Raw genomic sequence first — 27,229 nt, forward strand, 5'->3', positions numbered from 1 at the left:
CAGAATAAGCCTTGTTTTGTGCTGTCTCAACTTCTGTAGTACTCTCTGGATCAGTCTTAGAGGTGGGAAGGCATATAGAAGCTGATCGGGCCATGGAAGAGTGAAAGCGTCTATTCCTGCTGGAGAATCTTCTGGATCTAGAGAGAAGAAAAGTTGGCACTTTCGATTTTGTCTGGTCTCAAAAAGGTCTATTTGAGGATTGCCCCAAAGCCGAACTATCTGGTTGAAGACCTCTGATTTAAACACCACTCCCCTTGGTCTAAACGGTTTCTGCTTAGATAGTCCGCCTTTTTGTTTTCTGTTCCCTTTAAGTGAACTGCCTTGATAAAAAGGAACACAGGGGATGATTAGAGAAAAGATTTCTTCGGTCAGTGACATAAGATTTTCTGATCTTGTTCCTCCTTGTCTGTTCAAATAGGATACTACCGTTGCGTTGTCCGAGAAAAACCTTTACTCCTTTTTCTTTTGATTTCGGTAGAAATGCTCCCAGAGCAAGTAGAACCGCTCTCAGCTCCCTCATATTTTGAGAATCCTGTCTTTCCAGTGCACTCCACTTTCCCTGATGGACTTCTGACAATATGCTCCCCACCCTGTCGGACTTGCATCTGTGGTAACTCATATCTGTTCTTGCAGATTCCAGGGAAGGCCCTGCGATAGATTTGCTGGTTCTAGCCACCATTTTAGGGATTCTACAACCTGAGGGGTGAGAGGGAGCAAAGCATTCAACGAGGACAACGATCCCTGCCATTTCTGCAGAATTTGCCACTGAAGTTTCCTTGAGTGAAACAAAGCCCAATTGATCGCAGGGATTGTCGAGGTCATCCTGCCTAACACCGCCATTCCTTGTCTGATGGTTCTGTTTTTTGATGCGACTAGAGACTTCACATCCTCCCCTATTCGGGAGATTTTGTTTTGGGGGAGAAAACAGCATTGATTTACCGAATCCAGGATCAGACCTAGAAAGAGACATTTTCTGGATGTGTTCAGATTTGATTTTTCCCAATTTATCTGCCATCCTAATCCTTCTAATATACACTCACCTAAAGAATTATTAGGGACACCATACTAATACGGTGTTGGACCCCCTTTTGCCTTCAGAACTGCCTTAATTCTACGTGGCATTGATTCAACAAGGTGCTGATAGCATTTTTTAGAAATGTTGGCCCATATTGATAGGATAGCATCTTGCAGTTGATGGAGATTTGAGGGATGCACATCCAGGGCACGAAGCTCCCGTTCCACCACATCCCAAAGATGCTCTATTGGGTTGAGATCTGGTGACTGTGGGGGCCATTTTAGTACAGTGAACTCATTGTCATGTTCAAGAAACCAATTTGAAATGATTCGAGCTTTGTGACATGGTGCATTATCCTGCTGGAAGTAGCCATCAGAGGATGGATACATGTTCTCATTCTGTTTACGCCAAATTCGGACTCTACCATTTGAATGTCTCAACAGAAATCGAGACTCATCAGACCAAGCAACGTTTTTCCAGTCTTCAACAGTCCAATTTTGGTGAGCTCGTGCAAATTGTATCCTCTTGTTCCTATTTGTAGTGGAGATGAGTAATACCCGGTGGGGTCTTCTGCTGTTGTAGCCCATCCGCCTCAAGGTTGTGCGGGTTGTGGCTTCACAAATGCTTTGCTGCATACCTCGGTTGTAACGAGTGGTTATTTCAGTCAACGTTGCTCTTCTATCAGCTTGAATCAGTTGGCCCATTCTCCTCTGACCTCTAGCATCCACAAGGCATTTTTGCCCACAGGACTGCCGCATACTGGATGTTTTTCCCTTTTCACACCATTCTTTGTAAACCCTAGAAATGGTTGTGCGTGAAAATCCCAGTAACTGAGCAGATTGTGAAATACTCAGACCGGCCCGTCTGGCACCAACAACCATGCCACGCTCAAAATTGCTTAAATCACCTTTCTTTCCCATTCTGACATTCAGTTTGGAGTTCAGGAGATTGTCTTGACCAGGACCACACCCCTAAATGCATTGAAGCAACTGCCATGTGATTGGTTGACTAGATAATTGCATTAATGAGAAATAGAACAGGTGTTCCTAATAATTCTTTAGGTGAGTGTATTTATTACTTCTAGTAGGTGGGAGGATAAAACGTTTTCGGATTCTGCTACCACCAAGATATCGTCCAAATATGGTATTGTTAAAATGTCTCTTTCTCTTATGTGGCCCCTTACTTCCGCCATTATTTTGGTAAAAAGTCTGGGGGCTTGGGAAATTCCGAACAGGAGTGCTCTGTATTAAAAATGATGTCTCTGTCCTTCCATAGATATCGCCACCCTTAGGTATTTCTGGGAATCTGCATGAATTGGAATGTGGTAAATATGCATCCTTTATGTCTAAGGTTGACATGACGCAATTTTTTAACATATGTTTTACCGCTGGTTGTACTGATTCCATCCTGAATTATTTGTATTTCAGAAAATGGTTTAAGTTTTTTAGGTTTATTATCATTCTGAATGACCCATCCGGCTTGGAAACAAGAAAAAGGGACAAATAAAATCCCTTTCCTTTTTCTGAGTCTGGTACCTGAATCAAGACCTTCTTTTTAAAAGAGAAAGGACCTCTTGTTTCAACGTTATGTTTTTTACAGGGTTTTTATCTAGATTGGTAATTCTTATTCTTTCCGGTGGAGGAGAGACAAACTCCAGACGGAACCCGTCTCTTATAACCCCCAAAATCCACGGACTTGAGGAGATTTCCCCCCCAAGTGTGACGGAAAAGAGAGAGTCTTCCCCCCACTGGAACAAAACCGTCATTGCTGATTAACTTTGGAATGGGTATTGGACTGAGAGTTAAACAGGAATCCTTTATCTTTTCTACCACTGTTGTCCTTCCAGTATCTCTGCCTTCTGTCGATTTTTAGTAGGTCTGGAGACAGAAAATCCTTTTTTATTATCCAAAGCCTTTTCCAAAAGGTCATCTAAGACTGGTCCAAACAAAAAAAAAAAAAATCGCCTTGACATGGAATAGCGCATAATTTATTTTTGGATCCTGTATCTCCCGTCCACCCTTTTAGTCCAATGGCCCTTCTTGTGGAATTGGCTAAGGCGGCTGATCTGGCATTTAACTTTAAAGCATCAGCAGAAGCATTGGATATAAAGTCGACTGCTTTCAAGATAGTAGGAAACACTTCCAATAACTGTTCCCTGGGAGTTTTATCTTCAATAAGGGACTCTAAATCCTTTAACCACAATTTTAAGGACCTTGCCGTAGACGTAGCGGCGATATTAGGCTTGAATGCCTGAGTAGAGGCCTCCCAAGCATTCTTAAGATATACCTCAGCTCTTCTGTCCATGGGATCTTTAAGGGATCCTAGATCCTCAAAAGGTAAAGCCGATCTTTTGGACAATTTAGCAATTGGGGCATCCAATTTAGGAGGTCTGTCCCAACAGGAGGATTCACCCTCATCAAAGGGGTATTTCCTTTTAACATTCTTAGGAATAAAGAATTTTTTGTCTGGTTTCCTCCACTCTTTTTGTATTAGGTATTTTATATTTTCATTTATCGGAAAAGACCCTTGATTTTTTATGGCCCAGGTCACCGAACATTATCTGTTGAACTGTCTTTTGTTCTTTAGATTCGTCCACCTTCATAGTGGCTCTAATGGCCTTAAATAGGGAATCAGTGTCTTCATGGGAGAATAAAGGTTTACCCATGGACTTGTCATCTGAGGATGGGTTAGAACTATCCAGAACCTCTCCCTGTTCTGCCTCTCCCTCTGAAGAGTCTGAATCCCATATTCTACTTTTAAATTCTTTTATAGAATCCGCGATCTCAGACTTTACAATATTTTTGATACACTGCATTAGCGATGGGGATTCCTCTTCTACCATCTTGTTTACACAGTGTTGGCATAACAACTTTGGCCAGGAGGGAGCAAGTTTCTTTCTACACACTGCACACTCTTTCCCACGGGTTTTAGAGACAGCTTTCCTAGGACTTTTTGATATTCTAAAATATAACAACAAATAAATCCCATTAGAGCACAAAAGAAGGAAAAAATTAAGTTGCCGATTGACCCCCTTACCCCACCAGGAATGCCGGTCTTGCTTCATGGCTGTCCTGGTCACCAGTGCGCTGACCACCCTCTTCTTCCATGGTAGGATCCAGGGATGGAGGGTCTTCCATAAAGGACTCCGCCGATGCTTGCAGGCTGGCTGGAATCCTTCTACCTGAGCACTTAACGGGGTTAAATACCCCAGGTCTGGTCCCTGCCGATGCCCGCCAGCAGCCTTCCTGAGCGCCGTACTTCCGGAACGCTATGCGTTCCAAACACCGAAAGTTACGTTCGTAACCTCAGATGCGCGATCTTACGCGCGAGTATGAAAACTGCTCAGCCCCCTGCCTCTGTAAGGACTTATAGGAGAGAACTTGCAGAGAAACAAAAGGCCCCCGGACCTCCCAAACATCGCCAGGAGGATCCGGCGTGACAGCCTCGCCTCTTGGTACGGCTAGGACTGCCCGCAGACATCGACCCGGCCTGCTCCATGACCAAGAAGGATTTTTTTGCATCCAGTCTTCCAGCGGCTCCTAGTGGAGACTTACGCCGTACCAGGTAACCCCTGCAGTAAAAAAAAGATTTTGGGGCCCTGCAGCCTTAGTAGCTCTTCACAAAATATCGTCCTATCCATAGGACAGGAAACAGAAATTGGTGGTATAGGAGCCGAGTCCCTCCTTAAGAAGCTTTCCACGAAAGTTCCTGTTTCCTGTCCAGGATGGAGGCGGTCTCTCAAACGTTGCGACATCTGTGGCATTGTGCTGTGTGATCAAACTGCACATTTTAGAGTAACCTTTTATTGTGGTCAGTCTAAGGCACATCTGTGCAATATTCATGCTGTCTAATCAGCACCTTGATATGCCACACCTGTGAGGTGGGATGGATTATCTCGGCAAAGGAAAAGTGCTCACTAACACAGATTTAGACAGATTTGTGAACAATATTTGAGAGTAATGGGTCTTTTGTGTATGTAGAAAAGGTTTAAGATCTCTGAGTTCAGCTCATGCAAAATGGGAGCAAAACTGAAAGTGTTGCGTTTATATTTTTGCTCAGTGTAGTTTCAATTAAAAGAACAAAAAATGCTCTTTCACCTCATAAAGTCATGTTAGGTATCGCCGTGTCTGTAACAACCAGCTATATAAAAATCTCACATGATCTACGCCGTCAGATGAACACCAGTAAAAAAAAAAAAATATATAAAAAACTGCCAAAATAGCAATTTTTTTTGTCACCTTGCGTCACAAAAAGCATAATAGTGAGCAATCAAAAAGTACTATGTACCCCAAAATGACACCAATAAAAATGTCACCTCATCCCCAAAAAAATGAGCCCTCACACAAGACAATCGCCATAAAAATAAAATAAAAATGTGTCAGAAAATGGCAGCACAAAAAAAAAAAAAAATTGTGTAAAACTTAATAACGATCTGCTCTATAAATTTTTTTTTACTTGATTCACCCTGTCCGGTAAACGATGTAAAAAATAATAAATTAAAACAGTGCTAGAACAGCCCCCTCATTCCGCAAAAAACGAGCGCCCACTCAAGACAATCACAATAAAAAAAATAAAAATAATGGCTTTCTGAAAATAGCAACACAAAAAACAAGATTATTTTTCTTTTCAAAAATGCTTTTACTGTGTAAAACTTAACAAAAAAAAATAGACATATTAGGTATCGCCGCGTCCGTGACAACCAGCTCTATAAAAATATTACTTGATCCACCCCATCAGATGGACGCTGTAAAAAAATATAAATAAAAACAGTGCCAGAGCAGCCATTTTTTGGTCAATTCGCCTCACAAAATGTGTAATACTGAGCGAATAAAAAGAAGTATGTAACCTAAAATGGCACTAATCAAACTGTCACCTCATCCTACAAAAAACAAGCGCTCAATGAAGACCATTGGCAGAAAAATAAAAGCAATTATGGCTTTCAGAAAATGGTGATAAAAAAAAAAAATTTTCTTTACAAAAATGCTTTGTGTAAAAATGGTAAAACTACTGACCAACAGAATAAAGATAATGTGCAATTTTTTCCGCACAGTGTATGCCGCAACAACAAAACCCTTCGCAAAAAACAAAATAAAAGTGATCAAACAGTTGTATGTACCCCAATAAATAAAACCAATGATGATGGCAACTCATCCTTCAAAAATTAAGTCCTGACACCGCTCAGAGAAAAATAAATGTATTGTTGTCAGAAAATGTCTGTACTGATCCCTAGAGGCTGTTCAATAGCAACATGGCGCCTATAACCTAATCCATCAAAATCTGCATGGCAAAAGTCAAATGGTGGTCTTTTCTGAAACCTGCAGTGTACCCAAACATTACCTCCACATTTTTTGGCATTTCAGCACCCAGAACCCACCTAACAATTTAAAGGGCATGGTGTGTCTCAATGGCACACGGTGGGCCCTGCATATTGGGTACTAAAATGCTATACCTGTGGAAAACGTGAAATTTTTCTTTTTCACAGTCCCATGCTCATTAACTTTTCTAAAACACCTGTAGGGTCAAAGTTCTCACTCCACTCCTGAATAAATACCTTGGGGCACATATTTGTGAAAAAATGAAAATTTTCACTTTGCACAATCTGCTGTGAATTCATTTTTGCAAAACATCTGTTGAGTCAAAATGCTCACTACACCCCTTGATAAATATTGTGAGGGGTGTGGTTTCTAAAATAGGGTCACTTATTGGGGTCATATTTAACCTCAGAAGCTCTGCAGTTGTCGGTCAGTGCTGCATAAATTACCAATCTACTCCTTTATCTTCTTTATTGATTGTAAAAATGAACTAGAAAAATTACTAGAAAAAAATTATATTTTTTATTTTCATGGCCAAGGGTTTCGAAATTCTATGAAACACCTGTAGGGTCAAAGTGCTCACTACACACCTTGAAAAATTTCTTGGGGGGTGTATATTGCACTCTCTTTTCTGGTGCACCCATACAACAGTTTACAACCATACATGGGGTTTTGCAATATTCATTAGAAATTGCATAACAAATTGTGGAGTCTCTTTTTCATGTTACCTCTTGTGAAAATGAAAAATCTGGGTCTAAAGCAACATTTTATTGTAAAAAAAATAACATTTTTCATTTTCACTGCCAAATGTTTCTAAATTCTATGAAATGCCTGTCGGGTGAAAGCACTTACTACACCCTTCAATAAATTATTTGAGGGATGCAGTTTGCAAAATGGGTCACTTTTTGGGGATTTTCACTCTATGGATACCTCAGCATCTCCTCAAATGTGACATGGTGCCAGAAAACCATTCCAACAAAATCTTCTGTCCAAAAACCATATGGCGCTCCTTCCCTTCTGATTCCTTCCGTATACCCAAATAGCAGTTTACAATCACATATGGGGTGCTTCCGTGTGCACGAGAAAATGTTTAACAAAATTTTGGCTGCTTTTTTTTCTGTTGTTACCCCTTGTGAAAATGGAAATGGGGGAACTTATGCAATATTTTATTGGAAGAAATAAAACATTTTATTTCATAGGCAAGTGTTTCTAAATTCTATAAAATATCTGTGGGTTAAAATCAGTCACTATACCCCTCAATAAATTCCATGAGGGGTCTAGTTTGCAAAATGGGGTCACATATAAGGGGTTTCTAATGTAGGAGTACCTTAGGTTCTCTTCACATATGACATGGCGCACAAAAACCATTCAAACAAAATCTGCCCTCCAAAAACCATATAGTGCTAGTAGTAAGAAGCTACAGTTCTTGTCAAACTCAGTGACAGATGACCATGCCCCTTTCCCACCCATAACACCATCCACAATCCCGCCGAAACCACGCCTAAATACCGCCCATTCAAATTCCCTTTTACTCTTTTAGATCTTATAACGCGTCAGAAATTTAATTAAGTTTTAATATGTTTAAAATAAAATGACATTAAGCTTGTATTAAGCTTATATTAACCGCTTATTAAGTTATTATAAATATTGGCAATAGCTATTTGATCCATCTATCTATCGGACCTACGATGATGTCATCGCAGGTCCTAGGTACATTTACTATCTAGCCCCAAATCTAACGCAGACATCCCAACCTGCAAAAACTAATTTCAGGGAGGTGCACTTCTCATTTCAGGGAGGTTTTCTTTTTTTTTTCTTTCACAAACTTTTTATTACATTTTCCAGACATATGCAGTATCTGCACACTTTGCTCTATGATGTGGAGGACTGGGCTCATTACCCTGCCCCAAATTATCATATTTATGTATATGATTAAAGGGATTCTGTCACCACCTATAAGCCCTGTGAGCTAAACATCTGCTCATGTCCAGGGTAGCATTCTGATTTCTAAGGTGGCCTTATAAAAGCTATTTGTGGCTTTATTCTGCGGAAAAACAGGTTTTACTAACCTGTCAATCATTGAATTAAGGTGCCCAAGCAGGGGAGGTCTGTGGATGCATGGTGCCCGGCAGCACGAATCGCTGTTCGTGCCCAGCGCCGCCTTCTACTCCTCAGTGCCGCCTCTCCCTCCCTCCCCCTCCCGCTTTGAGATCCCGCGCGTGCGCACAGGCTCAGCCTGATGCGCCGTTGCAGACTGCTGGCATCGGCTTCTTCTTGCACTGTGCGCACGCGCCGAGAAGGGGGCACTGCTACAGGTTGCCGGAAAGGTTTACTGCGAGTAAAGTGACTAGAGATGGGAAGTTCGGATTTTTCACATGAATCGGTTCATTTGAATCAGTTCATTCAAATTAACAGAATCATGAATCGAATCTTCGGTTCATTCGCTGAGCTGACAAGAAGCAAGTGAACCGAAGCTTAGGTTGCGCAATGCGCATGCGCTGATGCTTCGATTCACTTGCTGACTCGCTGAGTCGGCTCTTGGTCTGAGTCAGGAAGTTTATTCTTTAAAACCCTGTGTGTAATTATCTACCCCACTGTAGGAAAAAATCAAGCATCCAGGGGGTGTGAATTTAACACTGGGGTAAATAATATAATTAAAATGGAGGGTTAAATGTGTAAATGTATTTAAAAAAAATGCATCTCTCTCAATAGTTCTATAGCTACTGAATGAGACAGAAGAAGGGATGCCTTTAACATATATATCTCCTTGAGAAGCCAATTTGACCCTAAAGGGTTAATTCAACCTGTAATCTAAACTCTGTGTCATCTGTCACTTCTCTTATCTCTCTGCTCTGCTATCAGTAAACCTTTCCAGGATATATTGTCTCACATGCGGGTGTCAGGGAGCCGCTATCTAATAGCGGGAGACTCCCTGAACCTCCGGGAGACTTGAGATCCCTGCTAACGTTTCAATAGATAAATATTGTATCTATTATCTATAAATCTATCTATAAATTTATCTATCTAGCTAATCTATCAGGCATCTATCTATCTATTTTCTCTAGGACCTTTGATGAGCCCCTTTTTCCCCACCAATAACCCGCCCACTACTCCCACAAAGCCTCCCAGAACCGCCCAAAGCTGATGTCACTGCAGGTCCTGCACATCTAGTAAAGTAACTGCATAGAGTATCATTACAGGTCCTTCAACCCCTAAAAGCATGGAGAGGAATTGCAGGATGATAGCTAACTATCTAGACAGCTATCGAGATATTATCTGTCTATCTATCTAGATATCTATAACATAGCTATCTATCAGTCATCTATCTATTTATCTTTCCATCTATCTTTCGGTCTATCTTTTATAGCCTATGAACAGAGCTTCACAGACATGTCAGAGGATGTTCTAATATATTTATATAACTATCTGTTATCTATTATCTATCTATAATCAGGCTTAATAAAATATTACTATAAATATTTTATCTATCTATCTACCTATTTATCTAACAATTTATCTAGACATCTATCTATCTAACAATTTATCTATTTATCTATCAATAAATCTATTTATCTATCTATCTCTCTAACAATGTATCTATTTATCTAACTATCTACCATTCTATTTGAGCTATCTATTTACAGTGGATATAAAAAGTCTACACACCCCTGTTAAAATGTCAGGTTTCTGTGATTTAAAAAAATGAGACAAAGATAAATCATTTCAGAACTTTTTCCACCTTTAATGTGACCTATGAACTGTACAACTCAATTGAAAAACAAACTGAAATCTTTTAGGTAGAGGGAAGAAAACAAAACAAAAAAATAATAATGTGGTTGCATAAGTGTGCACACCCTCTTATAACTGGGGATGTAGCTGTGTTCAGAATTAAGAAATCACATTCAAAATCCTGTTAAATAGGAGTCAGCTTACCTCTTGGTATCTATTATTTATCTAGCTTCTAATATCTAACGTCCTATCTTTCTATTAATCTATCTATATATATATCGACCTATCTATTCTATCTATCTGTCTTGCTATCTTTCTATCTATTATCTATCTTTCTATCAATCCATCTATCTATCAATTTATCCATTTTTGTCTATCTACCACATATCTATTTATCTAGACATTTATCTATCTATCTATCTATCTATCTATCTCATATCTATCTATCTATCTAATATCTATCTATCTATCTAATATCTATCTATCTATCTATCTATCTAACAATTTATCTATCTACCAATCTATCTATTTTATCTATCTAACGTCCTATCTTTCTATCTATCTTTATCTATCTATCTATCCATATATCTATACATCACATATCTATTTATCTAACCATCTATTTATCCATATATCTATCTATGTATACGTATATCTATTTATCAAGCTTCTAATATCTATCTAAGGATTTATCTTTCCATCTAGCTATCTATCTAGCTTCTAATATCTATCTAGCTACCTATCTTTCTATCTATCGAGCTAACTAGCTATCTATCTATAACATGGCTAACTATAAAAATCTATCTAGTAATTTATCTATTTATCTTTCTATCAAGCTATCTATATATCAATCTTTCTATCTATTATCTATCTATTTTTCTATCAATCTTTCTGTCTATCTATCTTTCTATCTATCTATCTATCCATCACATATCTATTTATCTAACTATCTATCTATTTATCCATATATCTATTTATCTATGTATGTATACGCATATCTATTTATCAAGCTTCTAATATCTTTCTAACGACCTATCTTTCTATCTAGCTATCTACCTATAACATGGCTATCTATCAAACATCTATTTATCTTTCTATCTATCACATATCTATTTATCTTTCTATCTAACTGTCTATCTTCCCACTATCTATCTATCTATCTATCTATCTATCTATCTATCTAACCATCTAACAATTTATCTATCTATCCATCTGTTTATCTATCTATCTAGACAACTATCTATTTATCTAGCTTCTAACAGCTATCAATTTATCTATCTATTTAACTATCTATCTTTCTATCAATCTTTCAATCTTTCTCTCTATCTATCCATCTATCTATACATCACATATCTATATATCTAGCCATCTATCCATATATCTATTTATCTATATATCTATGTACACGTATACAAATCCAAAAAGCGAAAAACAGCACACTGAAGACCGGTGCAATCCCTTCCACGGACCCGAGACTCAGGTCCACTTGATATAACCTTAGTAAACGAAGGCAGCACTCCAAATCAAAGTGAACAACAGGGTTTATTGGCCCATGTGACAGCAACGTTTCAGCTCACTCCTTGGAGCCTTTGCCAAGCTAAAGTGACATGTGCATAGTGCAGCAACTTATATAAGTCGCAGTCAATGTATATATGTATATGTATACGTATTTCTATTTATCAAGCTTCTAATATTTATCTAAGGACTTATCTTTCCATCTAACTATCCATCTATAACATGGCTAACTATCAAACATCTATCTATTTATCTATATATATATCAAGCTATCTATATATCTACCTATCTATATATGTTTCTATCTGTCTATCTTTCCACTTTCTTTCTATCTATCTATCTATCTAGCAATTTATCTATCTATTTATCTTTCTATCTATCAAGCTATCTATATATCTACCTATCTATATATGTTTCTATCTGTCTATCTTTCCACTTTCTTTCTATCTATCTATTCATCTATCTAACAATGTATCTAAAGTAAAAAATAGAAGAGCAGCACACAATGTATGAGCAGGTGCAATACCTTGAAAAGGGCCACGGACCTGGTCCAAATGAGATATAAAGAAGGAAAAAATCCAAGGCAGCACACAAGTAATCCGTGAAAAAAAAGGGTGTTTATTGACCCATGTGGACAGCAACGTTTCAGCTCTCTCAATGGAGCCTTTGTCAAGCCATGGCTTGACAAAGGCTCCATTGAGAGAGCTGAAACGTTGCTGTCCACATGGGTCAATAAACACCCTTTTTTTTCACGGATTACTTGTGTGCTGCCTTGGATTTTTTCCTTCTTTATAACAATGTATCTATGTATCTATCTATCTATCAAACTATCTATTTATCTATTATCTATCAGGTTTCTTTGAAGTACCCAGCTTTCCCAAAGCTTTTAAGTCCCATCAAGCTAATAAAAGCCTATGAAGCTATAAATAAAATACGCTAGAATTGGACGGCGCGCAGAGCAATCAACACACCGCGCGCTCTGGCCGATCAATGCCGCCCCCACATGCCGGCCGCACCGACCACACCCCCGAGCGCTTAACGCCGCCCCAGCCATCCAATTCTAGTGCCCCATTATTGTAACGGGCATAATGTCTAGTTATTTATAAATATGTAATTGCATGAACAAACAACTGACATAAATATTCATGTGTCCGTTATTCATTTATATCTTAATTTCTAGGAAGAAATAACAGAGGAACAATATAGAGTTCTAATAAAAAAAAAAGGAAACAGCCTTGTTATTTCATGAGGAATACAAGTATTCAGTAAAAAGACACTTCATGAGAGATAACAAGACCTCTTTAACACAAATTATTATTAATATTTACATGACGCTTATTAATTTACCACTGAACGTAGTGCTCATACAGCTGCTGATGGATGAATGGGGCATTTAGGTCTACATTGTGTTACGCACTCCCGCTCCAATGGCTTCTATATAGTGTATTAGCGATGTGTTCAATGCTGCGTAATTGTGAATATGTAAAGGATGTATAGGCAGACATTCATAGCAGTGCCTGACAGCTATCTCTGTATACAGAGAGCATGCTATCAGTGATAACACAGCTCATCATAAATGATAAGCTTAAGGCTACTTTCACACTAGCGTTTTTCTTTTCCGGCATAGAGTTCCGTCACAGGGGCTCTATACCGGAAAAAAACAGATCAGGCATATCCCCATGCATTCTGAATGGAGAGTAATCCGATCAGGATGCATCAGGATGTCTTCAGTTCAGTCATTTTGACTGATCAGGCAAAAGATAAAACCGTAGCATGCTACAGTTTTATCTCCGGTGAAAAAAACGGAAGACTTGCCTGAATGCCGGATCCTGCATTTTTCCCCATAGGAATGTATTAGATCCGGCATTCAAAATACGCATGCGCAGACCAGTAAAAATGTGAAAAAAGATACAAGACTGATCCATCTGTCCGCATGACAAGCGGAGAGACGGATCCGTTCTTGCAATGCATTTGTGAGACGGATCTGCATCCGGATGCATCTCACAAATGCTTTCAGTCACATGCAGATCGGCGGATCCAGCGGGCAGTTCCGACGACGGAACTGCTTGCCGGATCACACTGCCGCAAGTGTGAAAGTAGCCTTACTGAATCTTTACCCATAAAACTATATATCAAGCTGTTTAGCTCTTTCAACTCTATTACATGTTGCCATAGAATAACCCTTCATTTTCATGGTGCCCGGGGCCCCTTTAATACGTCAACATCAGAATCAATGTATCGGTTTATCTTTGTATAACTCACCCATGTTACGGCCTGAACCATTTTTCTTAAGAGATTCATATATATAGCGGTTAACTTTGTAACTTTTACTTTGAATGTATATAAAAATGTATTTGTATGTAATATCTGATAATGCTATACATAACTTTACAGACGTCTTGGTTAACGTTGTAAATTTTACTTTGTATGTATATAAAAATGTATTTGTATGTAATGTCTGATAATGTTTATTTGTTTTACATATCGAAATATTGAGAAAAACAGTACTACACGACAAAAGCTATTGTTTCTTATGGAGTCGTTGAACCTTATTCAGAGAAGTACGAAAATTTGGATTAAGAAAATACGCTGTAAAAATTGGTGCTGCTCGTGCATTAGGCTGACTATACATTGTGGACTTCTAAATTTGGCAGGTGTTTGTACAAAATGATCACCGGGTGGCTTATTAGAAGATAGATAGATCTTTTAAAGATTCTAAGAGGTTTGTACGATTTATACGCTTTTATTAATAGCTTCATAGGCTTTTATTAGCTTGATGGGACTTAATAGCTTTGGGAAAACTGGGTACTTTAAAGAAACCTGATAGATAATAGATAAATAGATAGTTTGATAGATAGACAGAGAGAGAGAGATAAATAGATACATTGTTAGATAGATGGATAGATAGAAAGAAAGTGGAAAGATAGACAGATAGAAACATACACTGCTCAAAAAAATAAAGGGAACACTTAAACAACACAATGTAACTCCAAGTCAATCACACTTCTGTGAAATCAAACTGTCCACTTAGGAAGCAACAATGAGTGACAATCAATTTCACATGCTGTTGTGCAAATGGGATAGACAACAGGTGGAAATTATAGGCAATTAGCAAGACACCCCCAATAAAGGAGTGGTTCTGCAGGTGGTGACCACAGATCACTTTGCAGTTCCTATGCTTCCTGGCTGATGTTTTGGTCACTTTTGAATGCTGGCGGTGCTTTCACTCTAGTGGTAGCATGAGACGGAGTCTACAACCCACACAAGTGGCTCAGGTAGTGCAGCTTATCCAGGATGGCACATCAATGCGAGCTGTGGCAAGAAGGTTTGCTGTGTCTGTCAGCGTAGTGTCCAGAGCATGGAGGCACTACCAGGAGACAGGCCAGTACATCAGGAGACGTGGAGGAGGCCGTAGGAGGGCAACAACCCAGCAGCAGGACCGCTACCTCCGCCTTTGTGCAAGGAGGAACAGGAGGAGCACTGCCAGAGCCCTGCAAAATGACCTCCAGCAGGCCACACATGTGCATGTGTCTGCTCAAACGGTCAGAAACAGACTCCATGAGGGTGATATGAGGGCCCGACGTCCACAGGTGGGGGTTGTGCTTACAGCCCAACACCGTGCAGGACGTTTGGCATTTGCCAGAGAACACCAAGATTGGAAAATTCGCCACTGGCGCCCTGTGCTCTTCACAGATGAAAGCAGGTTCACACTGAGCACATGTGACAGATGTGACAGAGTCTGGAGACGCTGTGGAGAACGTTCTGCTGCCTGCAACATCCTCCAGCATGACCGGTTTGGCATTGGGTCAGTAATGGTGTGGGGTGGCATTTCTTTGGAGGGCCGCACAGCCCTCCATGTGCTTGCCAGAGGTAACCTGACTGCCATTAGGTACCGAGATGAGATCCTCAGACCCCTTGTGAGACCATATGCTGGTGCGGTTGGCCCTGGGTTTCTCCTAATGCAAGACAATGCTAGACCTCATGTGGCTGGAGTGTGTCAGCAGTTCCTGCAAGACGAAGGCATTGATGCTATGGACTGGCCCGCCTGTTCCCCAGACCTGAATCCAATTGAGCACATCTGGGACATCATGTCTCGCTCTATCCACCAACGTCACGTTGCACTACAGACTGTCCAGGAGTTGGCAGATGCTTTAGTCCAGGTCTGGGAGGAGATCCCTCAGGAGACCGTCCGCCACCTCATCAGGAGCATGCACAGGCATTGTAGGGAGGTCATACAGGCACGTGGAGGCCACACACACTACTGAGCCTCATTTTGACTTGTTTTAACCACCTCCGGACCGCCTAACGCAGGATCGCGTTCCGGAGGTGGCAGCGCTGCGCAGAGTCACGCATATACGCGTCATCTCGGGAGAAGCGAGATTTCCTCTGAACGCGCGCACACAGGCGCGCGCGTTCACAGGATCGGAAGGTAAGCGAGTGGATCTCCAGCCTGCCAGCGAAACATGGATCGGATCCGCAAAACACATACGGACGTCTGAATGGAGCCTTACAGGGGGGGTGATCAATGATGGGGGTGATCACCCCATATAGACTCCCTGATCACCCCCCTGTCATTGATCACCCCCCTGTCAGGCTACATTCAGATGTCTGTATGTTTTTTACGGATCCACGGATACATGGATCGGATCCGCAAAACACATACAGACGTCTGAATGGAGCCTTACAGGGGGGTGATCACCCCATATAGACTCCCTGATCACCCCCCTGTCATTGATCACCCCCCTGTAAGGCTCCATTCAGGCGTCCGTATGATTTTTACGGATCCACTGATAAATGGATCGGATCCGCAAAACACATACGGACGTCTTAATGGAGCCTTACAGGGGGGTGATCAATGACAGGGGGTGATCACCCCATATAGACTTCCTGATCACCCCCCTGTCATTGATCACCCCCCTGTCATTGATCACCCCCCTGTAAGGCTCCATTCAGATGTCTGTATGTTTTTTTACGGATCCACGGATACATGGATCGGATCCGCAAAACACATACAGACGTCTGAATGGAGCCTTAAAGGGGGGTGATCACCCCATATAGACTCCCTGATCACCCCCCCTGTCAGGCTGCATTCAGATGTCCGTATGTTTTTTTACGGATCCACGGATACATGGATCGGATCCGCAAAACACATACGGACATCTGAATGGAGCCTGACAGGGGGGTGATCAATGACAGGGGGTTGATCACCCCATATAGACTCCCTGATCACCCCCCTGTCATTGATCACCCCCTTGTAAGGCTCCATTCAGACATTTTTTTGGCCCAAGTTAGAGGAAATTATTTTTTTTTCTTACAAAGTCTCATATTCCACTAACTTGTGTCAAAAAATAAAATCTCACATGAACTCACCATACCCCTCACGGAATCCAAATGCGTAAAATTTTTTAGACATTTATATTCCAGACTTCTTCTTTAGGGCCCCTAGAATGCCAGGGCAGTATAAATACCCCACATGTGACCCCATTTCGGAAAGAAGACACCCCCAGGTATTCCGTGAGGGGCATATTGAGTCCATGAAAGATTGAAATTTTTTTCCCAAGTTAGCGGAAAGGGAGACTTTGTGAGAAAAAAAAAGAAAAAATCAATTTCCGCTAACTTGTGCCAAATTTTTTTTTTCTATGAACTCGCCATGCCCCTCATTGAATACCTTGGGGTGTCTTCTTTCCAAAATGGGGTCACATGTGGGGTATTTATACTGCCCTGGCATTTTAGGGGCCCTAAAGCATGAGAAGAAGTCTGGGATCCAAATGTCTAAAAATGCCCTCATAAAAGGAATGTGGGCCCCTTTGCGCATCTAGGCTGCAAAAAAGTGTCACACATCTGGTATCACCGTACTCAGGAGAAGTTGGGCAATGTGTTTTGGGGTGTCATTTTATATATACCCATGCTGGGTGAGATAAATATCTTGGTCAAATGCCAACTTTGTATAAAAAAATGGGAAAAGTTCTTTTGCCGAGATATTTATCTCACCCAGCATGGGTATATGTAAAAAGACACCCCAAAACACATTGCCCAACTTCTCCTGAATACGGCGATACCACATGTGTGACACTTTTTTGCAGCCTAGGTGGGCAAAGGGGCCCACATTCCAAAGAGCACCTTTCGGATTTCACAGGTCATTTACCTACTTACCACACATTAGGGCCCCTAGAATGCCAGGGCAGTATAACTACCCCACAAGTGACCCCATTTTGGAAAGAAGACACCCCAAGGTATTCCGTGAGGGGCATGGCGAGTTCCTACAATTTTTTATTTTTTGTCACAAGTTAGCGGAAAATGATGATTTTTTTTTTCTAACAAAGTCTCATATTCCACTAACTTGTGACAAAAAATAAAAACTTCCATGAACTCACTATGCCCATCACGAAATACCTGGGGGTGTATTCTTTCCAAAATGGGGTCACTTGTGGGGTAGTTCTACTGCCCTGGCATTTTAGGGGCCGAATGCGTGAGAAGTGGTTTGAAATCAAAATCTGTAAAAAATGGCCGGTGAAATCTGAAAGGTGCTCTTTGGAATGTGGGCCCCTTTGCCCACCTAGGCTGCAAAAAAGTGTCACACATCTGGTATCCCCGTACTCAGGAGAAGTTGGGCAATGTGTTTTGGGGTGTCTTTTTACATATACCCATGCTGGGTGAGACAAATATCTTGGCAAAAGAACTTTTCCCATTTTTTTAAACAAAGTTGGCATTTGACCGAGATATTTGTCTCACCCAGCATGGGTATATGTAAAATGACACCCCAAAACACATTGCCCAACTTCTCCTGAGTACGGCAATACCAGATGTGTGACACTTTTTTGCAGCCTAGGTGGGCAAAGGGGCCCACATTCCAAAGAGCACCTTTCGGATTTCACCGGCCATTTTTTACAGATTTTGATTTCAAACTACTTTGCACGCATTTGGGCCCCTAAAATGCCAGGGCAGTATAACTACCCCACAAGTGACCCTATTTTGGAAAGAAGACACCCCAAGGTATTTCGTGATGGGCATAGTGAGTTCATGGAAGTTTTTATTTTTTGTCATAAGTTAGTGGAATATGAGACTTTGTAAGAAAAAAATAAAATAAAATAAAATCATCATTTTCCGCTAACTTGTGACAAAAAATAAAAAATTCTAGGAACTCGCCATGCCCCTCACGGAATACCTTGGGGTGTCTTCTTTCCAAAATGGGGTCACTTGTGGGGTAGTTATATTGCCCTGGCATTCTAGAGGCCCTAATGTGTGGTAAGTAGTTTGAAATCAAAATCTGTAAAAAATGGCCGGTGAAATCCGAAAGGTGCTCTTTGGAATGTGGGCCCCTTTGCCCACCTAGGCTGCAAAAAAGTGTCACACATGTGGTATCTCCGTACTCAGGAGAAGTTGGGCAATGTGTTTTGGGGTGTCTTTTTACATATACCCATGCTGGGTGAGACAAATATCTTGGCAAAAGAAAACTTTTCCCATTTTTTTTATACAAAGTTGGCATTTGACCGAGATATTTATCTCACCCAGCATGGGTATATGTAAAATGACACCCCAAAACACATTGCCCAACTTCTCCTGAGTACGGCAATACCAGATGTTTGACACTTTTTTGCAGCCTAGGTGGGCAAAGGGGCCCACATTCCAAAGAGCACCTTTCGGATTTCAACGGCCATTTTTTACAGATTTTGATTTCAAACTACTTTGCACGCATTCGGGCCCCTAGAATGCCAGGGCAGTATAACTACCCCACAAGTGACCGCATTTTGGAAAGAAGACACCCCAAGGTATTCGCTGATGGGCATAGTGAGTTCATAGAAGTTTTTATTTTTTGTCACAAGTTAGTGGAATATGAGACTTTGTAAGAAAAAAAAAAATCATCATTTTCCGCTAACTTGTGACAAAAAATAAAAAGTTCTATGAACTCACTATGCCCATCAGCGAATACCTTAGGGTGTCTACTTTCCGAAATGGGGTCATTTGTGGGGTGTTTGTACTGTCTGGCCATTGTAGAACCTCAGGAAACATGACAGGTGCTCAGAAAGTCAGAGCTGCTTCAAAAAGCGGAAATTCACATTTTTGTACCATAGTTTGTAAACGCTAGAACTTTTACCCAAACATTTTTTTTTTATCAAAGACATGTAGAACAATAAATTTTGAGAAAAATTTATATATGGATGTTTTTTTTTTGCCAAATTTTACAACTGAAATTGAAAAATTTCATTTTTTGAAAAAAATCGTTAAATTTCGATTAATAACAAAAAAAGTTAAAATGTCAGCAGCAATGAAATACCACCAAATGAAAGCTCTATTAGTGAGAAGAAAAGGAGGTAAAATTCATTTGGGTGGTAAGTTGCATGACCGAGCAATAAACGGTGAAAGTAGGGTAGGTCAGAAGTGTAAAAAGTGGCCTGGTCATTAAGGGTGTTTAAGCTAGGGGGGCTGAAGTGGTTAAGGACATTACATCAAAGTTGGATCAGCTTGTAGTGTGTTTTTCCACTTTAATTTTGAGTGTGACTCCAAATCCAGACCTCCATGGGTTGAAAAATTTGATTTCCATTATTTAATTTTTGTGTGATTTTGTTGTCAGCACATTAAACTATGTAAAGAACAAAGTATTTCAGAAGAATATTTAATTAACTCAGATCTAGGATGTGTTATTTTTGTGTTCCCTTTATTTTTTTGAGCAGTGTATATAGATAGGTAGATAGAAAGATAGATAGCTACATTGCTAGATAGATAGATGTTTGATAGTTAGCCATGTTATAGATAGATAGCTAGATAGAAAGATAGGTAGCTAGATAGATATTAGAAGCTTGATAAATAGATATACGTATACATAGATATATAGATAAATAGATAGATGTATAAATAGATAGATGGTTAGATAAATAGATATGTGATGTATAGATAGATAGAAAAATAGAAATATTGATAGAAAGATAGATAAATAGAGATAGTTCTATAGATAGATAGATAGATAGATAGATAGATAAATAGATAAATTGTTAGATAGAAAGATAGTGGAAAGATAGACAGGTAAATAGAAAGATAAATAGATGTTTGATAGATAGAAAGATAAATAGATAGATAGATGTTTGATAGATACCCTGTTTCCCCGAAAATAAGACAGTGTCTTATATTAATTTTTGCTCCAAAAGATGCGCTAGGTCTTATTTTCAGGGGATGCCTTATTTTTCCATGACACAGGGGGATCAGAGGGGAGAATCAAAATGACACAGGAGAATCTGAGGGAAGATTACCATTTTAGTACCCTTTCTTATCCTCCTGTGTCATTTTGATTCCCCCCTCTGATTCCCCTGTGTCATTTTAAGTGACCCCCCTCCCCTGTGCCAGCGGACAGTGGATTATTTAGTCTCTCCCCCCTCCCACCTTCACCAGACATCCCCCACCACTTTATCAGACATTCCCCCCCCCCATACCTCAGTCACCCCTGTATGTCCGTGCCGGCCAGATTCCACACAATGTGCCCGACTCCTGCCCTGCGCAACTCACTCACTGTCTAAATGTGAGTCAGCCAGACTCCGTCAGGGCAGAGCGAGCAGCAGGCGGCAGCTTGTCCTGGCAGTGGCGCGGGCTATCTGATTTAAAGAGACCTCGCACCGCCTGAACAGCACTGGCTGTGCTGCGGCCAATCAGTGAGCTGCGCGGCGGCGCCCGCCGCTACGATCCAGAGGAGTCAGATGCCTTACAGTAACTTTTGGGACCTTATATTCCGGGGGGCCTTATTATCGGGGAGGCCTTATTTTCGGGGGGATGCCTTATATTTCAGCAAGAGGCAAAACTGGAAGTAGGTCTTATTTTCGGGGGATGTCTTATTTTCGGGGAAAGACGGTAGCCATGTTATAGATATTTAGCTACATAGAAAGATAGGTTGTTAGAAAGATATTAGAAGCTTGATAAAAAGATATGCGGCACAGGCAGACATACAAGCTGCGGGAGAGCAGACTGTGCTAGCACTGTGTGCAGGGGGCCCTGGAGGGTGAGGCCCACTTCCTGCTACACTGCAGCAAATACTCACCCGTGAGGGCTGCTTACTTCCAGAGACTCTCCGCTCACATCACGGATTTCACCTCCATAGATGAGCAGAGGAAACTCCACATCCTACTGGGGGAAGAGGAGTCCACTGTGGAGATTGCTGCCCAATATGTATCTACCTGTCACCAACTGAGAGGAAGAGACACCATGGACTATTATACCCCCATACTGCCCCTTTAACCCAACATCCACCCCCTTTAATTCCCACATCAAGCCCCCCTCCACAATACCTATTATTTATTTTGCTTTGGCAATGCTAAATGTTTTATTTGGACGTGGCAATAAAGCTTTATTGAATTGAATATACATAGATAAATAGATATATGGATAAATAGATAGTTAGATAAATAGATATGTGATGTATAGATAGATGGATAGATAGATAGAAAGATTAATAGAAAAATAGATAGAAATACAGGGTGGGCCATTTATATGGATACACCTTAATAAAATGGGAATGGTTGGTGATATTAACTTCCTGTTTGTGGCACATTAGTATATGTGAGGGGGGAAACTTTTCAAGATGGGTGGTGACCATGGCGGCCATTTTGAAGTCAGCCATTTTGAATCCAAGTTTTGTTTTTTCAATAGGAAGAGGGTCATGTAAACTTATTGGGAATTTCACAAGAAAAACAACGGTGTGCTTGGTTTTAACGTAACTTTATTCTTTCATGAGTTATTTACAAGTTTCTGACCACTTATAAAATGTGTTCAATGCGCTGCCCATTGTGTTCGATTGTCAATGCAACTCTCTTCTCCCACTCTTCACACACTGATAGCAACACCGCAGGAGAAATGCTAGCACAGGCTTCCAGTATCCGTAGTTTCAGGTGCTGCACATCTCGTATCTTCACAGCATAGACAATTGCCTTCAGATGACCCCAAAGATAAAAGTCTAAGGGGGTCAGATCGGGAGACCTTGGGGGCCATTCAACTGGCCCACGACGACCAAACCACTTTCCAGGAAACTGTTCATCTAGGAATGCTCGGACCTGACACCCATAATGTGGTGGTGCACCATCTTGCTGGAAAAACTCAGGGAACGTGCCAGCTTTAGTGCATAAAGAGGGAAACACATCATCATGTAGCAATTTCGCATATCCAGTGGCCTTGAGGTTTCCATTAATGAAGAATGGCCCCACTATCTTTGTACCCCATATACCACACCATACCATCATTTTTTTTGTTCCAACAGTCTTGGAGGGATCTATCCAATGTGGGTTAGTGTCAGACCAATAGCGGTGATTTTGTTTGATAACTTCACCATTCACATAAAAGTTTGCCTCATCACTGAACAAAATCTTCTGCGTAAATTGAGGGTCCTGTTCCAATTTTTGTTTTGCCCATTCTGCAAATTCAGTGCGCCGATCTGGGTCATCCTCGTTGAGATGCTGCAGTAGCTGGAGTTTGTAAGGGTGCCATTTGTGAGTAGCTAATATCCGCCGAAGGGATGTTCGACTAATGCCACTCTCCAGTGACATGCGGCGAGTGCTACGCTGTGGGCTCTTGCTGAATGAAGCTAGGACAGCCACTGATGTATCTTCATTAGAGACAGATTTCATGCGTTCACATTTTGGCAAATCCAACACTGAACCAGTTTCACGAAACTTAGCAAGCAGTTTGCTAACTGTAGCATGGGAGATGGGTGGTCTCGTAGGGTGTCTTGGATTGAAATCTGCTGCAATGACCCGGTTACTGCGTTCACCAGACATCAACACAATTTCTATCCGCTCCTCACGTGTTAACCTCGGCGACATGTCAATGGCTGTAAACAAAGAGAAACTTGTAAATAACTCATGAAAGAATAAAGTTACGTTAAAACCAAGCACATCATTGTTTTTCGTGTGAAATTCCCAATAAGTTTGATGTGTCACATGACCCTCTTCCTTTTGAAAAAACAAAAGTTGGATTCAAAATGGCCGCCATGGTCACCACCCATCTTGAAAAGTTCCCCCCCCCCCACATATACTAATGTGCCACAAACAGGAAGTTAATATCACCAACCATTCCCATTTTATTAAGGTGTATCCATATAAATGGCCCACCCTGTAGATAGAAAGACAGATAAATGGATAAATTGTTAGATAGATGGATAGATAGATATAAATATAGAAAGATTCATAAATAGATAGATACAGTCAGGTCTATAAATATTGGGACATCGACACAATTCTAACATGTTTGGCTCTATACACCACCACAATGGATTTGAAATAAAATGAACAAGATGTGCTTTAACTGCAGACTGTCAGCTTTAATTTGAGGGTATTTACATCCATATCAGGTGAACGGTGTAGGAATTACAGCAGTTTGCATATGTGCCTCCCACTTGTTAAGGGACCAAAAGTAATGGGACAGAATAATAATCATAAATCAAACTTTCACTTTTTAATACTTAGCTGCAAATCCTTTGCAGTTAATTACAGCCTGAAGTCTGGAACGCATAGACATCACCAGACGCTGGGTTTCATCCCTGGTGATGCTCTGCCAGGCCTCTACTGCAACTGTCTTCAGTTCCTGCTTGTTCTTGGGGCATTTCCCCTTCAGTTTTGTCTTCAGCAAGTGAAATGCATGCTCAATCGGATTCAGGTCAGGTGATTGACTTGGCCATTGCATAACATTCCACTTCTTTCCCTTAAAAATCTTGGTTGCTTTACAGTATGCTTTGGGTCATTGTCCATCTGCACTGTGAAGTATTATCTATCTGAAGCATTTGGCTGAATATGAGCAGATAATATTGCAAGAAACACTTCAGAATTCATCCTGCTACTTTTGTCAACAGTCACATCATCAATAAATAAAAGAGAACCAGTTCCATTGGCAGCCATACATGCCCACGCCATGACACTACCACCACCATGCTTCACTGATGAGGTGGTATGCTTAGGATCATGAGCAGTTCCTTTCCTTCTCCATACTCTTCTCTGCCCATCACTCTGGTACAAGTTGATCTTGGTCTCATCTGTCCATAGGATGTTGTTCCAGAACTGTGAAGGCTTTTTTAGATGTTGTTTGGCAAACTCTAATCTGGCCTTCCTGTTTTTGAGGCTCACCAATGGTTTACATCTTGTGGTGAACCCTCTGTATTCACTCTGGTGAAGTCTTCTCTTGATTGTTGACTTTGACACACATACACGTACCTCCTGGAGAGTGTTCTTGATCTGGCCAACTGTTGTGAAGGGTGTTTTCTTCACCAGGGAAATAATTCTTTGGTCATCCACCACAGTTGTTTTCCGTGGTCTTCCAGGTCTTTTGGTGTTGCTGAGCTCACCGATGCGTTCCTTCTTTTTAAGAATGTTCCAAACAGTTGTTTTGGCCACGCCGAATGTTTTTTCTATCTCTCTGATGGGTTTGTTTTGTTTTTTCAGCCTAATGATGGCTTGCTTCACTGATAGTGACAGCTCTTTGGATCTCATCTTGAGAGTTGACAGCAACAGATTCCAAATGCAAATAGCACACTCAAAATGAACTCTGGACCTTTTATCTGCTTATTGTAATTGGGATAATGAGGGAATAACACACATCTGGCCATGGAACAGCTAAGATGCCAATTGCCCCTTTACTTTTAGTCCCTTAACAAGTGGGAGGCACTTATGCAAACTGTTGTAATTCCTACACCGTTCACCTGATTTGGATGTAAATACCCTCAAATTAAAGCTGACAGTCTGCAGTTAAAGCACATCTTGTTTGTTTTATTTCAAATCCATTGTGGTGGTGTATAGAGCCAAAAATGTTAGAATTGTGTCGATGTCCCAATATTTATGGACCTGACTGTATATAGATAGCTTGATAGATAGAAAGATAAATCGATAGATGTTTGTTAGCCATGTTATAGATAGATAGGTAGCTAGGTAGATATTAGAAGCTAGATAGACAGCTACAGTGCCTTCAAAAGTATTCACCCCCTTGACTTTTTTCGTATTTTGTTACATTACAGCCTTAAGTTCAATGTTTGTTAATCTGAATTTTATGTGATGGATCAGAACACAATAGTCTAAGTTGGTGAAGTGAAATAAATAAAACTAATGTTTAGAAATAGAAAACAGAAAATTGACATGTACGTATATATTCACCCCCTTTGTTAGGAAGCCCATAAAAAGCTCTGGTGCAACTAATTTACCTTCAGAAGTCACATAATTAGTGAAATGATGTCCACCTGTTTGCAATCTAAGTGTCACATGATCTGTTATTACATATACACACCTTTTTTGAAAGGCCCCAAAGGCTGCAACACCTAAGCAAGAGGCATCACTAACCAAACACTGCCATGAAGACCATGAAGAATGTTGTTGAGAAGTATAAGTCAGGGTTAGGTTATAAAAAAAATATACAAATCTTTGATGATCCCCAGGAGCACCATCAAATCTATCATAACCAAATGGAAAGAACATGGCACAACAGCAAATCTGCCAAGAGACAGCCGCCCACAAAACTCATGGAACGGGCAAGGAGGGCATTAATCAGAGAGGCAGCACAGAGACCTAAGGTTACCCTGGAGGAGCTGCAGAGTTCCACAGCAGAGACTGGAGTATCTGTACTTAGGATGACAATAAGCCGTACGCTCCATAGAGTTGGGCTTTATGGCAGTGGCCAGAAGAAAGCCATTACTTTCAGCTAAAAACAAAAAGGCACGTTGTGAGTTTGCGAAAAGGCATGTGGGAGACTCCCAAAATGTATGGAGGAAGGTTCTCTGGTCTGATGAGACTAAAATTGAACTTTTCAGCCATCAAAGAAAACACTATGTCTGGCGCAAACCCAATACATCACCCAAATAAAACCATCCCCACAGTGAAACATGGTGGTGGCAGCATCATGCTGTGGGTATGGGACTGGGAAACTGGTCAGAGTTGAGGGAAAGATGGATGGTGCTAGTTACAGGGATATTCTTTAGCAAAACCTGTCCCACACTGTGCGTGATTTGAGGCTAGGACGGAGTTTCACCTTCCAGCAGGACCATGACCCCAAACACATTGCTAAAGCAACACTTGAGTGGTTTAAGGGGAAACATGTAATTGTGTTGGAATGGCCTAGTCAAAGCCCAGATCTCAATCCAATAGAAAATCTGTGGTCAGACTTAAAGATTGCTGTTCACAAGCGCAAACCATCCAACTTTAAGGAGCTGAAGCAGTTTTGCAAGGAGGAATAGGCACAAATCCCAGTGGTAAGATGTGGCAAGTTCATAGAGACTTATCCAAAGCGACTTGGAGCTGTGATTGCCGCAAAAGGTGGTTCTACAAAGTATTGACTTTAGGGGGGTGAATAGTTATGCACCTAATGTCCTATTTGTTGTTTGCTTCACAATAAAAACAAACATCTTCAGAGTTGTCGGCATGTTCTGTAAATTACATGATGCAAATCCTCAAACAATCCATGTTAATTCCAGGTTGTGAGGCCCCAAAAAACGAAAAAAGTCAAGTGGAGTAAATACTTTTACAAGTAACTGTAGATGGAAAGATAAGTCCTTAGATAGATATTAGAAGATTGATAAATAGATATACAGTACAGACCAAAAGTTTGGACACACCTTCTCATTCAAAGAGTTTTCTTTATTTTCATGACTATGTAGGCATCAAAACTATGAATTAACACATGTGGAATTATATACATAACAAACAAG

General features: G+C 40.7%; 1 protein-coding gene across 3 annotated transcripts in view; it reads right to left on the reverse strand.

Moving 5' to 3' along the window:
* LOC121004958 (serine protease FAM111A-like) overlaps window positions 1–27,229 on the reverse strand; it is a 214,713-nt gene that overhangs the window by 22,581 nt on the left and 164,903 nt on the right. Inside the window, exon 5 of one of the 3 annotated variants that reach the window (XM_040437433.1) lies at window positions 27,137–27,139. The exons of the other annotated variants lie outside the window; for them this stretch is intronic. Coding sequence (XP_040293367.1) covers window positions 27,137–27,139 — 3 coding nt within the window. The remainder of the gene's footprint in view (window positions 1–27,136; window positions 27,140–27,229) is intronic. 3 annotated transcript variants of the gene reach the window in all.

Source organism: Bufo bufo, chromosome 1 (genome assembly GCF_905171765.1).
Source record: "Bufo bufo chromosome 1, aBufBuf1.1, whole genome shotgun sequence".
NCBI lineage: Eukaryota > Metazoa > Chordata > Amphibia > Anura > Bufonidae > Bufo > Bufo bufo.